We start from the raw sequence: 16,204 nt of genomic DNA, 5'->3' as shown, positions 1-16,204 counted from the left end.
TCTTAAAATTTAAAATATGAGGTTCACTGGATTAAAAAGAAAAATTACATGAATATCCTCCACTGTACGATCCCACAAAAATCTCCGAAGAAAACGCTCGATACTCAAGAGAATCGTTTTCGGTACCACAATGTTGGCCATGAGATACACCGGTATGAATCCTAACACCGATCTGACGAATATCAATCTCTCCATCATGGATAGGGAGGACGCCCTCCATCCCTCTAACCTACTCTGGACCCGCTGCACCAGGCCCGAATACTCTGCCACCCGTAGCCTCCGATTAGTGATGGGGACTTCCAGGTAGGTCAGCGTTCCCTCCTGCTCCAGTATCTGCAATATCCTCCGAATCTCCTGTCTGACTCTGGTCTCTGTGCTGGGGTTGAAAGAAATGACTGACTTCAGAAAGTTCACTCTCTGGCCGGACGCCGCGCAGTAGTCTGCCACCACCCTGCGAAAGACCCATATATCAGAAATCCGTGCCCTAGTCAGGAGAAGACAATCATTAGCAAAAAGTAAGTGGAAAATAGGCCTCCAGCTTCCGGCTGGCGCACACTCTCTGCAAAGCATGGGATAAAATGTCAGCACAGATAATAAACAAGTATGGGGATAAGGGACATCCCTATCGCAACCCCATAGTGGATTCAAAGAACGATGATGGCGTGTCGTTGACCAAGATAGAAACTTTGGCCTCCGGACACACACCATAACCCATCCAATCCACCGCCTGTGGAAACCATACGCCTCCAGTGCCCGCTGGAGAAAACTCCACCTGATCCTGTCGTAAGCTCTTTCCATATCTAACTTGACTGCCATAAAGCTTTGCCGCTTCGATGCTCATTGAAGATCCCACATCATTTCCTAGGCCAACATGACATTGTGGGAAATATTTCTACCGGCTACAAAAGCCTCCTGCTCTTGGCTGATGATACCAAGCATAAGGGGCTTCATCCTGCCCACCATTATTCTTGACACAACCTTGTATAAGCTTGTGCACAAACTAATGGGCCTGAAGTGACAAAGCTCAGCCGCATCCTGACGCTTAGGTATAAATATGATGAAGGTGGCCTTCCAATCCTCAGGCATCGCTGCCTGGGTGAAGAAGCACTGAATAGCCTCCACCACCGCTCGTCGAATAATAGCCCAATACTGCCGAAAAAAGAAAGGGGGAAAACTGTCAGATCCCGGGGGCTTGTCTGCTGCCAAGGCCCCGACTGCCTCCCGCACCTCCTATGCTGATACCGGCCGGATCAAGGATACACTCTCAATGTCACCAATACCCACGTCCACCCTCAGAAGGTGGTCTCCATCACTGGCCTCCTCATCCTCCGTCCATCTGGCGCGGAAAAAATCAAGTAAGACATGTCAGATGGCAGGCTCACCCTCCACCCGATGGCCAGACCCATCTCGTAGAGAGTGGATCATGCTCCACTGTCTCTGAATAACCGTCGTCCGATGAAAGAAGCTAGTATTACGATCACTCTCACTTACCCACTGCATACGAGATTTTTGTCTCTAGAAAATCTCATGTTGTCGTGGCAGCGAATGGTGAGTCGCTAGTAACCCCCGAAGATCGGTCATATCATCCTCCGGAAGCACGCCTCCTAGGTCTTCCTTCCTTTGCAACTCAGCGATCGAGGTCTCTACCTCCTCCAATCATCGGAATATATTGCCGCAACCTCGCGGTTCCAATGGCGAAGACGCCTCTTGGTTAACTCTAGTTTACGCGAGACCCGTTGCATAGCATCCCCATACACCGAGATACGCCACGCATCGCGAACAATATCCCAAGACTGGGGGTACGATAGCCAGACCTTCTCAAAGAGGAAGGGGCTATGATGAGTAGGACCCAATGAGGTAGAAAGTAGGAGCGGACAATGGTCCGAGGCAATCCGAGGTAGGTGACTGACCCGGCAGGTACAGAATCGAAGGATCCAATCTGGGGACGCAAAGGCCCTATCTAATCGCTCCCAAACCCTAGCACAGCCAGACTGATTATTGCACCAGGTAAACTGTGGTCCAGAAAAACCTAAGTCTACCAGGCTGTTCTGCGATACAAAATCATGGAACTCCCTCCTGTTCACTCTATCCGTGAAGGCTGCACCCCCCCCCCCCCCCGTTTCTCACTCTCACTATGGATACAATTGAAGTCACCAACCACCACCATCTGGATACCCTGGACGGCCAGGTTGGTGATCTCCTACCAGAGGACTCTCCTAACCCTGTGATCCGTGCTTGCGTACATGCCACACAGTACCCACAGAGCAGCGTCAGGTTTCGACACGACCATGACTATCTGTTGGGGCCAGTTGTGGAAAACATCAACTGTCGCAACTCCTTGCCTTCACAGGACCAAAATGCCTCCCGACAGCCCCTGGGAATTGACTGCGTAGGTCTCCCAGTCCCTCTCTAAGCGCCACCTCAGTCGTCTAAACCTCTCGCCAGATAATTGAGTCTCGTATAGGAAACAGATCTACGGACAATGGACATGCACTAACCGCTTAAAGGAAGACATGAAGGACGGCTTGGCAGCCCTCCTACAATTCCAAGAGAGAATCATCATGGATCACAGTCCACATAGTCGGTCTCAGACTCATCCTCTCCTAGGGTCGCGGGGGCAGCATCAGGCTCGACGCCCAAGCTACCCCTCTCCTTCTCCTCGTTGCATGCAATGGATATGACACCCATAACTACCGCCCTTACACGCTGCGCGGCAGTAAAATGGTCCGTACCCCCTTCTAGCGATAGTGGCTTAGTGGTGCTCCTCTCCAAATGCGGGACGGGGTGTCCCCCCGCCTCGCACCTACCTGAAGTAGCGTCCTCTAGCACACTCGAGGTCGGGGGTAAAGGGCCAAATCGAAAGACCCCGTCTGGGCCACTCCCAAGGCCCTCATGAGCGTCCCATGGCCGCGGCTCGCTCGACGTGCCCAACATGGGGAGGTCCTGGCCAACGGACAGGGGGATCCCCAACCCTGACTCCAACTCTTGACAGGGTGGGCTGTACTGGAAAGGCTCTGCTGGTGCCTCAGGGGGCCTAACCAGGGTCTGCTCGTCCTGGGCCAGCAAGTCTGGCTTAGTCAAAACCCCCAGCCCCAAGGATGACTGGGCCAGTGGGCCCACCATAGCCTGGGCCCGTGGGCCCCCGATGTCCTGGCCCTGTGGGCCCCCTATAGGCTGGGCCTAGGCTCGCGGGCTCGCCCAAGGGCCCAGCACCACCGAGGCCTGCGACCCTGTCGCGAGATGGGCCCGCGGGGCTTGCGCGTGGCCTTGCGCCCCGATCGCGGGGTGCGGCCCCGGCATCAAGCGCACCCTCGATGCAGGGCGCGAACCTGGCGCGAGGCGCGCCGTCGATGCGAGGTGCGCCATCAGCTTGGGGCGTGCCCTGGGCCGCACCCGCCGGCCCACGTCCCTAACGCTCGGCCCTCTAGGCCTGGGCGTGCTGGTCTGGCATCCTACTGGCCTGCTGGGCCGTTTGGACCGTCGGGCCTAGGCCTTTTTTGGGTTTGGACCCGGACCGCGACCACCCCGCTGGGCCCCGGGTCGGCCCGCTCCGTGGCCGAGTCGACCTGCCTGCTCAGCCCGGGTCCCCCGACTCAGCCAAGCCGTCTCCTGGCTCACCGGCTATGGCAACTCGAAAATGGCTGATTGGGGGTTCCAGGTACAGCCCGTCCTCCTCCGCCCAGCGGCGACAGACAGTGCATGACCTTCGTTGGCTTTTGCCAACCGTCCGGGTCCGTCGGGGATGCCGGCAAGGTCGAGCGGGCTCCCGAGGATGGCGGCCGGGTCGAGGACGACCCAGGCCCCTAATCAGGCTCGATCGTCTCCCCCGACCGCGGCGGACAGTTCTCCCGCAGGATTCTCCTCCACATCTACACCATCCAAAGGCCATAGACTGGCCCTTGGTTCTCCTCCCCAGCGGCCGGAGGCGACTGATCCGACCCGCCCCCCGGGTCCACTGCCCCTGAGGGCAAACCCTCCACGGCTTGGCCGGTCGCCGAAAGACGGCAGGCCGCCTCCCCATGTCCCATCCGCCCACAATGGGGGCAGAGCGCCGGCACATTTTCGAAGATGAAGGGCTGCCAGCGCACCTTCGTCTTCCCTTGAATCAGAACCCTTGGTAACAGGGGTTCGGTGGCGTCGACCGCCACCTTTACCTGGGCAAAGCCCATCACCCCCTGTCACTCGGTGACCCCGTCCACCGCTATCGGCCGGCCCTCCCAAGCCGCAATGTGGAGGATAAACGAAGTCGACTAGTACTCCAGCGGTAGGCGGAGCCACACCAGGGCCGTTTTCACGGCATCCTTCTCGGGCTCGAAATCTGGGACCCATGGGCTCATGGCAAGAAGCTACCTCGCCACCACCCATGGGCCCTCACTGAGGGCTCGGTCCCGGTCCTCCATCGACCAGAACCTCAAGGCGAGGTAGTCGTTCGCAAGTAGGATGGCCACCACGCCTTCAGCTTGGCACAGGCAGCCACGTCTTTGAAAGTGAATCCTAGGTTCTTTGGTGTTAGGCATGCTGAATTTTTTTTTAAAAAAAAAAATCATGACTGAACCTGATCGGGTTGCCTACGTACCCCTTCATAAGGGGGATCAAGCCATACGTAGTTCTTTTTAAGTTTCAAAAATGCAGCGAAAAAATCGAATCAAACAATTTAATTTGTGCATGCTTATAAAATCAAATCTAGAAATCATCACTGTAAGAACACATAGGATTATGCCGGAATCGTTTAAATAATTATGCAAAAACTTTATACATGATTAACTATCAGATCTAAAAGGTATACACTCTATTCCGATTAATCTCCAAATATCCATCGAATGGATTCTGAAGATAACTCCATGAGGAGCCCCAAAAGAGGGTAAAATCTCGGAGAATCGGACCTAGACCCTGACTCCAAAATAAAAGATTAATATAGAATTAATACCTTTTATGATGAAAAAACTTATGGATCTGATCCTTGACTTCACAGCCACGTACATGAATGGCCTCTATGAGAAGTACACGCGAAGCCCTAGGTAGATCGTCTTCCGCGGGAGTGCTAGCTCGCGCAGGAACGTTGCAATGGCCGAAGCTTTCTCCTTCTAAACACTCAACCTTTGATTGTTCTTCAAGAAGATGGAGGATGGACGTGAGGAAGAAGGATAAGAAGGGATGGAGGCCCTCAGAGAATTTTTTCAGAATTTTCTGAAATCTCTAAATATTGTATATCTTGAACCCTAGGCATGGGGGTCTTTTATAGCTAAAAGATCCCCCCACGCCTCACACCTAATTTAGCCAATTAATTTGGCTGATAAAATCTCCAAAAAATTCTGATGATTTGGCAGCTAAGAGGAGATAAACAAATCCAAATTTTGTGCATTTTGGATCCCTAAAAGATAGAAATTCATGCATCCAAAGTTCAGCCACAAACCATCCTATTTTATGCGCCATACAATCTCTACAAATTAGGAAATTCATCTAAATCTTTTTAGGAAGATTTGAGGTGCCATTTTTATAGAAAATATAGCCCCACGCCTCCTCTCTTTTCACGCCAATTTTTGGCCAAAAATAAAGAGGATGGGCATATAAAATATTAGGGATAAATCAATGTATCATTCTTCTCTATGAAGATAAGGATGGGTTCCTAAAATTTAGGGATTCTTCTCCTTATCCAATTCCGATTATTTGGACTCATAATCTTCATCAAATAAGGTCTTCTAATTGATTTGGATCAAGCCCAATCCAATTGGGTCAAGCTCAATCTATTTGGGTCGAACCCAATTTAATTAGGTCAAACCCTCATGCAGCCCAAATTGAATCCTATTCAATTTGAACCTAAGCCCAATTACTCAATCAAATTGAGTTCATTAGCAACCTAATTGCTAATTAATCCTCCAATAATTCAATAATTATTTTAATGCAACTTTTGCTTAGGATAATTTGTCAATCGAATTGACCAAATTATTCCTGAATGATTCTTAATAATCAATCGGCCATTTGATCAACCTAGAACTTCAGTGCATGTGACCCCATAGTTTCGAACCTAAGCCGGTAGCACAAGAACAACTTCTTGTACTGATCGAAATGACCATCTAGCAATGGTATCCGACGTCCGGATAGGCCGAATGATTGCAAAGCAACATTCAAGAACCCTTGGACTATGGTTACCGTATAATTCATACCTTTGACTCCTAATGACAGGATGACTTAGAACTCACTGTCAACACTATAATTAGTAAATTCATTATGTGATTAACTTTAGATATTCCGTGACTCCTCACTGAGATTACCCTGCCTAAGGTTTTGCTAAATTAATCACAAGACATTATCTCCTATTTCTAGGAGGGGTCAATTCCATCTCGACTCACAGCTGACTATGCAAGTACTTGACTGCACCCAGTGACCTTCCGTCACTGAATTAGAAATTCAAGTAGTCCGGTACTAAAGTACAGTGAGTTGCTTGTTGGTCACAAGTTGCGGTCTCAGGTCAGAGGGCCAAACTTATACCCATATCCACTCGGAACATCTTTTAAAAGTAGAGCATTCTGGAATTGGTCACGTTCAGTGAAATGTACGCCTACACTTCACCTGTGTGGCATACCAGTGTCTCCACACTCATTGGTTAAGAGAACAACCAACACTAACGTATATGTCACACAACGACCTAATCTCGATAATGTTGTCTTCCTAGTAACAACATATCATTTGGTCGCGAACTGGTTTAAGGACTCGAAGATAAATCCTCCTTTATCATTAATAAGTCCTAAGGACTTGATCATATAAGAGTTCATTTGAAGATGTAAAATGATGAATAATACCAAATAACACTTTATTTAATTTGTCAATTCATTTACAAAATTCAATAATCAATATGCTGACGATTGACACTTAGGATACAAATCCCAACAGTCTTTGGCAACCCATTCCGTCGGGACACAGTGGCCAAAGCTGCGAGCCACCACTGCCCGCCCTTCCCACTCCAGTCGAGCCGCCATAATCAGTTCCTCTGGGAGTTTGAGGACGTCCGGAAAGCGACGACTCCGCCGCTCTACCTTCGCAGTCATAGGCCACTGAGTAACCCACAGCCTCAGCCTCGACCAGACGCCAGGTTCTCCCCACACCCATGACCGTGTGCCTTACCGGGGCCTCTTGCCGCTCCCGCCGTCGCCTTCCCCACCGGCTGCTTCTTCTTCTGATCCATGGAACCCGAAAGAAAGAGGGTTAGCCGAAAAGCAGAGTGGAGTGAAGTTACCCCGCCGCATTGGGATCTCTCCCGCTAATGGAAGCACAACGACCGGACCACAGGCTGCCTGAGGCCCGACCACCTCGCCTTCCAACTCAAGATCCTTGGTGGACCGCCCCTTGCTTCCTCCAAGCCACCAGATTTGAACGCCGGATGAGCCGAAGGCACTCGCAGAATATTATTCGAAAAAATTCCCACTGCCCTGCCCGTCGTGGGTACCACGCCGGTCGGCCGGAGCACAGTCAAACTTTCCGGCCGGACGCCGCTTGGGCACTACTGACTAGCCATTGGCTTTCTCTCACTACACTAGAGCTTCTCACTCTGAAACTAGCCGTTAGAGGAATCCTCGGATTTTTTTCCTTTGGCATTCAATTTTCTGGCTTGCCTGCTACCATCTTTCTGGGCTTGGTGGTTGAAATCACTTTTTTATCCTTCATCAGCATCATCTTATAAATATTTTTTTCACATGTACTCATTAAGGATATTTTAGTTATTTTAATTTAAAACCGTTAATTTTTTAACAGCATTAGATGGCATGGGTATATATGCAAAAAGAAGGATAAAAAATGAGTAGAATAGCAAAACAAGTGCTTTACGAAGGTATACATGTAAATATCAATTTTCGAAAGATATTTATGCAAAATTCAATATTTAGGAGAGCATTCATGTAAAAAACCAAAAAAAGAATAATAATTAGTTAATTACAAAGGAAAAAATAAAACATAATTAATTATCAATTAAAGTGGAGATAAAAGAAAGGTAGTTTTGTCTGGGCTGGATTCATTGCTGTGTCTATCTATTTGTGTGGTCGTATGTCGTAATATATGATCTGTAAGTTTGTGGTAGAGCCTGCCCACATGGAACGGGGGTGTTGGTGCGTCGGGTGGGACATCCTTAGTACCATTCAATTTTGGTCACATATACCAGCTTTTAAGGTTCCAAATGGAGGTGGGAGGGTAGATATTTTTGGCCCTTTAATTTCACTCGCAAGTTGGTTTAGAATTGCAAGAACGCCAATTGGAAAAATGATTTGGATTGTAAGGTGACTATAATGTCCTTTTGTTGTAGGATCCATGGATGTTTGTATGGGAAGTTGTCATGATATATGTTGATATTGATGGCCTAGTTAGGTTGTCTAAATGATCGGAAAGTAAGCAGAAGAAACTTCAAAAGGATGAGCGAGTGCCCCAAAGGAAAAAAAATAGAATTATAATAGAATTATATTATAGAAAGTTAATTTATGCTAATAATTATAATATTTTATATCTTTATTATTATATTATACTATAAATATTATATTATATTATATTATATCATAACATGATATGTTATGTTAAATAATTTAATAATATATTAAATTATTATGCTATAGTATACAATATTATATTACTATATTATAATAATATTATATTACATTACAATAATATTATACTATATCATATATTTATGTATTAATACATATTATAGTTTATTATCCTCTGTTGTATAATACTTTGCAATATCTTTTATGGTCATTTTATTATACCAAAAATACTTTTTCAATTTGTTTACCAAATATATGTTAAAGTGGCACAACACTTTAGAAATGTAGTTACCAAACATCAAACAACTTTTTATAAAAGCTCTACTTCAGAAAGCTCTACTTCCGAAAACTCTACTTTCAAAAGTTCTATTCCCAACAGCTAGCCTTAATCGGTCGACTTAGGAACAAACCACTTTTATTGGCCTTAAAAAATTAGAACCGACCCAGTCTTCTTTAGAACCCGGACCAAACCAACCCAGCAATTGCTGTTGAACCAAACCCATGTTCAGCCTAGTGTAACAGTAGGCTGGGCTGCGTCCTTATACTGGCCCATGCAACACGGCCCAAATCTATGAGCTATGGGCCTTGCAATGGGAGCCACAACGTGGGAGCCGTGAGCCCGCCTGCATCGCGTTCCCTCCACCGATCGGACCAATAAAACCAGGAGCTGGGGACCGGAGCTTGCTGCACGGAACCGCGACTCGGACGTGGTCCGAATTCCTTCCCTGCCTCTCCCTCCTCCTTCCGCCCCCCTCTTCACAAAAATCTCGCCGACGCGCCGCCACTGTGCCGCCTACCGGTTCCCTTCGACTCTTCCCGCCTTTGATCCCTGGCACGATCCGAACGAGTGCGTTCTCCAATGTTTGATTCTTTCGCCGCTTTGTAGACATCTAAATGATTGTAGATCGATTCTTCTCCTCATGGTCTTTACCACTCTCTCTCAACCCCGTTCCATCTCCCACCTTGTAAATCTCCTCTCAAACCCCCCCGTTTCTCTTCTCCGCACTTGCTTGCGCTATTCTCACAATCAAAATCCGAACTTTACAACAAACCAGGCCTCATTATCAACAGACCACATCCTCTCCCTCTTGGAAAGATGCAGCACGTTGGACCAAGTGAAGCAAATTCAAGCTCAGATGATCCTTTCCGGCATAATCTCAGACGCATTTGCTGCGAGCCGCCTCATTGCCGTCTGTTCTTTTGCGGACCCTCCCAAGCTTCTCTATGGCAGTATGATTCTGAGAAAGCTGGAAAACCCGAATGTCTTCTCTTGGAATGTTGTAATTCGAGGATGCTCCGGTGGCGATGACCCAAGAGAATCGATTTTGTTGTATAAATTGATGCTTCATAGCAATGCTCGGCCCGACAAATATACGTACCCATTCTTGTTCAAGGCTTGTGCTAAAATGGTGGATTTTCAATTGGGAATGGAGTTGTTTGGCCATGCTTTTCAATTGGGTTGGCGCTCCCATTTTTATGTGATCAATGCATTGATTCATATGATTGCGATGTGTGGTAGATTAGGAGATGCACGTAAATTGTTTGATGGAAGTTGTGTCAGAGATTTAGTTTCTTGGAATACTATGATTCATACCTATGTTCAAAGTGGATGTCCTAGAGAAGCCTTGGAACTCTTTCGAGAAATGGAGGTGGGGAAGGTTAGGCCCGATGAGGTGACGATGATAGGACTTGTCTCATGTTGTACCCAGTTACAAGATTTAGATCTTGGAAAGCAATTTCATCAATACATAGAAGAAAATGAGATAAAATTTACGGTTCCTTTGACTAATTCACTCATGGATATGTATGTAAAATGTGGGAGTTTAGAGCCAGCACTAGCATTGTTTGATAGAATGACGAAGAGGACAGTGGTCTCTTGGACCACAATGATCGTTGGGTATGCAAAATTTGGATTGCTGGATGCTGCTCAAAGGGTCTTTAGAGAGATGCCAGAGAGAGATGTCATACCATGGAATGCTTTGATAGCTGGGTATGTTCAGTGCAAGAGAGGTAAAGAGGCAATAACGTTGTTTCATGACATGCAAACTTCACATGTAAAGCCCAATGAGGTCACTATGGGTACTCTTCTGTCAGCATGCTCCCAACTTGGAGCCCTAGAGATGGGGATGTGGGTCCATCATTGCATCAATAAACATGGCTTCCCTTTAAATGTTGCACTGGGGACTGCTCTGGTGGATATGTATGCAAAGTGTGGGAATATTCAGAAGTCATTACGGGTATTCAGAGAGATACCTGAAAGAAATGCACTAACTTGGACAGCTATGATTTGTGGTTTGGCCAGTCATGGGCATGCAGATGATGCCATCAAGCACTTTTTAAAGATGACAGAAATTGGGTTACAACCTGATGAGGTTACCTTTGTAGGGGTTCTATCAGCCTGTTGTCATGCTGGTTTGGTTGATGAGGGTAGGATATTCTTTGACCAAATGACATCAAAGTATAAACTTGTGCGGAAACTGAAACATTATTCATGCATGGTGGACCTTTTAGGTAGAGCTGGCCTCTTGGATGAGGCAGAAGAGCTGGTGAAGGCTATGCCTATGGAACCCGATGCAGTGGTGTGGGGTGCACTGTTTTTTGCATGTAGGATTCATGGAAATGTTGCCATGGGTGAAAGGGCAGCCTTGCGGCTCCTTGAGTTGGACCCACATGATAGTGGAATATATGTGTTGCTGGCAAACATGTATGTAGAGGCAAACATGAGGGATGAGGCTGATAAGGTGAGGGTGCTGATGAGGAAGATGGGAGTAGAGAAGACTCCTGGCTGTAGCTCGATTGAAGTGAATGGCATGGTTCATGAATTTATTGCGAGAGATAAATTTCACCCAGAGTGTAAGGAGATATACAAGTGTTTGTTGCAGCTTGGAAGGCAAATGGAACACCATGGAAGGATACCTAGCACATCTTAATTTGCTACACATAAAGTTATACTCTAAGCAGAGATGAGTCTCAAAGCTGTGAGATGAAATCTTCATCATTGCAGTATTTGCTTGACCAATGAGGATACCATCCTGCCTTGGAGAAGAATACAGAGCCAGTTTTGAAACACTGCCTCACCAACCAGCCAATTTAATTTAATATGCCACCAAAAGTAATGCTAAACCAAGGAGCCTGTCCAAAACTTGGTTGAGAAGAATTTTGCCGTCCTTTCATGGTCAAAAAGGTAACCTGTTAAATTGTAAAAAGGTTAAATTGTCCAATGTGACAGTAATTGTTAGCGCATTGCCTTGTTTTGTGTTTTTGTGTAAACATTGCTTTATTTTTATATAGACAATGCAAAAGGAGAAAGGAAAAAGGATTCTAACTGCTTAACCTTTTATCCTTTTAAGATGGTCCATGTCAATACATCTTATGTGCAATGTTCAACTCTTTTTTTCCTTTTTTTATTTTTTTGACTAAAAACTATGTTCCACTCATTTTAACAGCCTCCTGGTCACTATTACACTTTTACTGAATATAGAGCTCAAAAGCATGAAGCTCAAGAGAGGTGGGATTTCCTCATCATTGCTATTATGGTATTACCTATGTAGGATCACTTAACATGGAGGAGAACACAGTGGAGACTCTTCAAAACAGAACAGTTCAATCAAGTGTTGATGGAGGGGTTCTGTATGCTGACAGGTTATGGTAGGCAAGTATGATGATGCATTGGGATGAGTTATTGATGTCAGCTATCTTTGCAAGACTAATAACCTGTCTTTGACATCTATTTCTTTTTGTCAAATCCATGCTCTATAGATTGTTTTGCCCATATCTAGGACAAGGTTTTTGTGGTGGCAACAAAATAAGTTTAATTGATTTTGTAATCTCTCAGGTGGTGAAAGTCCATGGCATGTCAAAATGTTGGAGCTATATATCATCCTATGGAAAACTCATGTACGTGAGGTGAATGCTTTTTGCTTAAAGTCTTTTCTTTTTAAATAGATCATTAAATTGGACGATAACTTCATCCTGCATTTGTTATTTTATAGTTTATCTGTGAATGACTTTTTCCTGCTATACCATTTAATCATTGTAAATTTTGGTCCGCTTTTGAGAGTAGTTTTCATAATTTTATTTTAGTATAAGGAATATGGAAGACACTTTCATATAGCATCTCATATTTCCTATTAATGCTTCCTAGAAAGACAGCATTTTTTTTTTTTGGTGTAACGGCGTCTCACCACATACGTCCGTGAATACGCCCTGAATAATCAAAGTACAAAATACGCTCCAGTGCCAATGACACATGCTCCAAGGCCCCCTATATGACTGCTCTAGTATGATGTGCAGCAAAGAAGGCGACCCAGTCCGCAGTACTGTTCCATTTCACTGGTGGCAATTATGAAGTGTTTCTGAGAGTTCCATTTTTCCTTGTGAACCAACTAGCAAACAAGCCAGTCTCCAATCTTTCATTGGTCAATAAGAATTTCATTTCAAAGTATGCACTGCAGACCATAATTTCCCTTTTCTTTCTCCAAGCTTGCTTTACAAACCTTCAAACCTGCCAGTGATGTATTTTTCATCATCATAGAGGATTACTTAAAATGAGTGAAGGATACCTCCATATGAGCAAATCAATTTTCACAAATCTTTTAAGCTCTATAGATTTTATATCGTGTATGAGCTTTGGTGCAATAATAAGGCTGCTCTATTGTAAACTGGTTATAATGGGTTTGAAACATGAATACCGTCTCTCTACATGCAAGAATAAGTTTGCGTACATCTGATCCACCAAGCACCATAGTTCTTTCACTGGGATGCCCTTTTTGTACACCTAACAAAATTAGATTGTGCATATAAACTCTTTCACTAAAATCAAGGGATATAAGTAACTTGAACATTAACATACAGGGAAACATATTGCATACATATGTATGTCAGGTTTTTAAATGATTTGAAATATGTCTACAAAATGTTACCTTCAAGATATGTTGTAGATGCAAAACAACAAAAGGAAGCATGCTAAGCTTCAAATTCCAATCTTCTATGCTGTAACTTTGAGAACCTTAGCTACCATTGCTACCATGCTGGACAAGGACTAGCTTTTTACTAGGAACTTACATGTACTCTCATTATTAGAACAGCTTAGCTTATGGGCAACTCATTGGTGCCATGAAATTGTAGTGATGTAATTTGCTCCAAAACCTATGTGGCAAACAAGTGTGCTGCGAGTGTGGATGCAGGACCCATGTTCTGGAGTAGCAGCTTCCAACCTTTTACTTGGCAAGACACTTTAGTCATGTCAAGTGCCATGTCTTCAATACATCGGACAGCTATCCTGCAACAGCTGTAGATTCAGCTAAGGAGTAAAAGAGAGAGAAGGCATAGTATTGTATGTAGGACATATCAAGATAAGACAGCTAGTATTGTATTTGGGTGTGTTTATAAAATCATATATGATACCAGAACTCAATTATTAAATTTGAATTATGTTTGGTCATCATTTAATTCTTTGTATAGCATCTAATATTTTGGCAAACTATAATACCAATAACATAGAAGCAATAAATATAGTTATTTAAAGATGAAAATAATATACGTACATTGTTTCATTTATATTATGTGAGAGGCTAATTTTCTTTGCTATATAGTAACGAATCATTTTTTCAGAAGTTCTAACAATATTTTTTTTTTAAATTGCACAAACATGATGATATTTGCCAGGTTGAAGTAAAATGGGAAAAGCGAAAGACCGTTTTTGGGAATATGCTGATGATCTAAAGAGTAGATTTAGATGTAAATTTTGTTCAGGAGGAATATTGCAGTAAAGTCTCACCTATCAGGATTTATAGGGCGCGATATGGTAGTTTGTGACAAAGTGCCTGAAGATGTTCAAGCTTTAGCTATCTGGCAGTTGGTGGACCTAATAAATAACCTAAAACATCATCAATCTCTTCCGGTGTCGAGAGGATTCAAACTGGATCATCAATTTACCCTTCCAGTTCTTCAAATATTGGTTCATCGGCGGGTTCAAGCTAGACAATATTGCCCCAAATTTATCATGAAACGGTTGTGGCAGTGGTTGATAAGGCTGTAATGCTTTTATAATGAAATAACCTTGTATTCAATGTCATTCTTACCATCATTTTTTGGAATGTGCAATGCTATACCTGAGCTTGTTTTTGGCTATAACTTGCTATTCAACTCTCAGAAAGAGATATGTGGTAGATGCCAGGTAGGTGTTAAGCATAATAACTAAAAGATTCTTGGCCTACTACTGGATGAATATTGATGTCTAATATGCGGACAGAGTGAACCGGCTCCGGAAGCTTCCAACTTTTAAGGGTCGGGGGAAGGGAGTGCTGAGTGGTGGGGAAGCCCATGGGCTTTTGGTCCACCAGCTGAAGGCTGCTGTACAAGGGGCGCACCAAGGGGGGGCCGGTGAAGATGGGAGGCTAGAGGGAAGAGAAGGTGCTGGCCCTGGGGATGGGCTCCAGGACACGTCCCAAGTTGGTAAATAAAGATACTACTCTGGAATTGCTGAGGGGCCAAAAAACCCTCCGACTTTCCGCAGGTTCGTCCACCTACACAACCCTGAGGTATGTGTGTTGTTTGAAACCGGCTATCCGGGAGGAGTTTTCAGCGAGCAATGCGAGCCTTGCGAAGATCCTCAGGGTTATATGCAGTGGAATCTCAAGGGCTGTCTGGCAGCATCATTGCAACATCGAGGCAAGGAGTTTGCAATATTGATATATTTAATGTCTGTAACCAACATGTTATAATGATTATCACTGAAAGTACCAAGAAACCATAGATCCTAGCAGTGGTGTATGCAAGTATGGACTTCAGGGAGAGAAGGACACTGTGGAATAAAGCAGCGAAACTAATCCAACAGAGGCACCCCACGGTTATAGTAAGAGCTTTCAATTGCATAGATCGCCAGCAATAGATGATGGGGGGAAGGCTTTCACCAATAAGAAGGAGGTCAGGGAGTTCCGGGACTTCATTATGGACAATGGGATGGTGGATCTTGGTTTCAGGGGTTCAAGATTCACATGGTGCAACAAGAGATAGAGCCGCGCCAGAGTTTGGGAGAGGCTGGATAGAGCTTTTGCCACCACCACATGGGTGCAGTGCCACTCGGACTACAGTGTGAGTCATCTGCCACGGATCGCCTCGGACCACTGCCCGATTCTACTTAGTACCTTCGACTCTCTCCATTATCAGTGTTCTTTTAGATTTGAGAAATTTTGGCTGACTTATCCCCAATCGGGGGAGATTGTGTGGGAGGCTTGGTGACGCGATGTACAGGGTGTCCCACAAACTGGAGCCGACAAAGCGGAGACTAAGGCGTTAGGACCGAAAAGAGGTGGAGAACATATTCAAGAGATTAGAGGAGGTTGAGATAGCTATCGCGGGTCTATAGTCCCAGGAGGCTCATGATGGAGGCCTGTCGGTGGAGCGGTTGGGGGAGCTCAAATCTCAGCCATCACTACATGATTCGCTTCTTCGACAGTAGGAAATCCTCTGGAGGCAAAAATCACAGGTGCAATGGATCTTGGAGGAGGACCGAAACATCAATTTTTTTTGTTAGACGGCGATCATTCAGAGGCAGAGGAATAGGATCAGAGCAATCAGGAGGGCTGATGGGCAGCTGATGGAGGACGCAGATACCATCAGAGGGGTACTCGAGCAATTTTTCAAGATTAGGTGGACATAGCAGCTAGACAGTG

At 45.2% G+C, this 16,204-nt stretch overlaps 1 protein-coding gene across 11 annotated transcripts; it reads left to right on the top strand.

Moving 5' to 3' along the window:
• The first annotated feature begins 9,200 nt into the window (after nt 1-9,200).
• Nucleotides 9,201-14,660, top strand: LOC103713365 (pentatricopeptide repeat-containing protein At2g22410, mitochondrial). 11 transcript variants are annotated; one of them, XM_039127392.1, is made up of 4 exons: nt 9,201-11,712; nt 12,080-12,176; nt 12,364-12,434; nt 14,196-14,660. In XM_039127392.1, the coding sequence occupies exon 1, from the start codon at nt 9,449-9,451 to the stop codon at nt 11,456-11,458; it is 2,010 nt and encodes a 669-aa protein (XP_038983320.1). In that variant the 5' UTR covers nt 9,201-9,448; the 3' UTR covers nt 11,459-11,712; nt 12,080-12,176; nt 12,364-12,434; nt 14,196-14,660. The 11 variants fall into 11 exon arrangements, with proteins under 11 accessions (XP_038983320.1, XP_008798486.1, XP_026662869.1 ...); XM_008800264.4 differs by having other exon boundaries at nt 12,080-12,184; XM_026807068.2 differs by having other exon boundaries at nt 11,975-12,176; nt 12,364-12,425.
• Nucleotides 14,661-16,204: the final 1,544 nt, after the last annotated feature.

The sequence above is a fragment of the Phoenix dactylifera genome, chromosome 6, assembly GCF_009389715.1.
Source record: "Phoenix dactylifera cultivar Barhee BC4 chromosome 6, palm_55x_up_171113_PBpolish2nd_filt_p, whole genome shotgun sequence".
Classification (NCBI taxonomy): Eukaryota; Viridiplantae; Streptophyta; class Magnoliopsida; order Arecales; family Arecaceae; genus Phoenix; species Phoenix dactylifera.
This window is presented reverse-complemented; position numbering and strand designations above follow the sequence as displayed.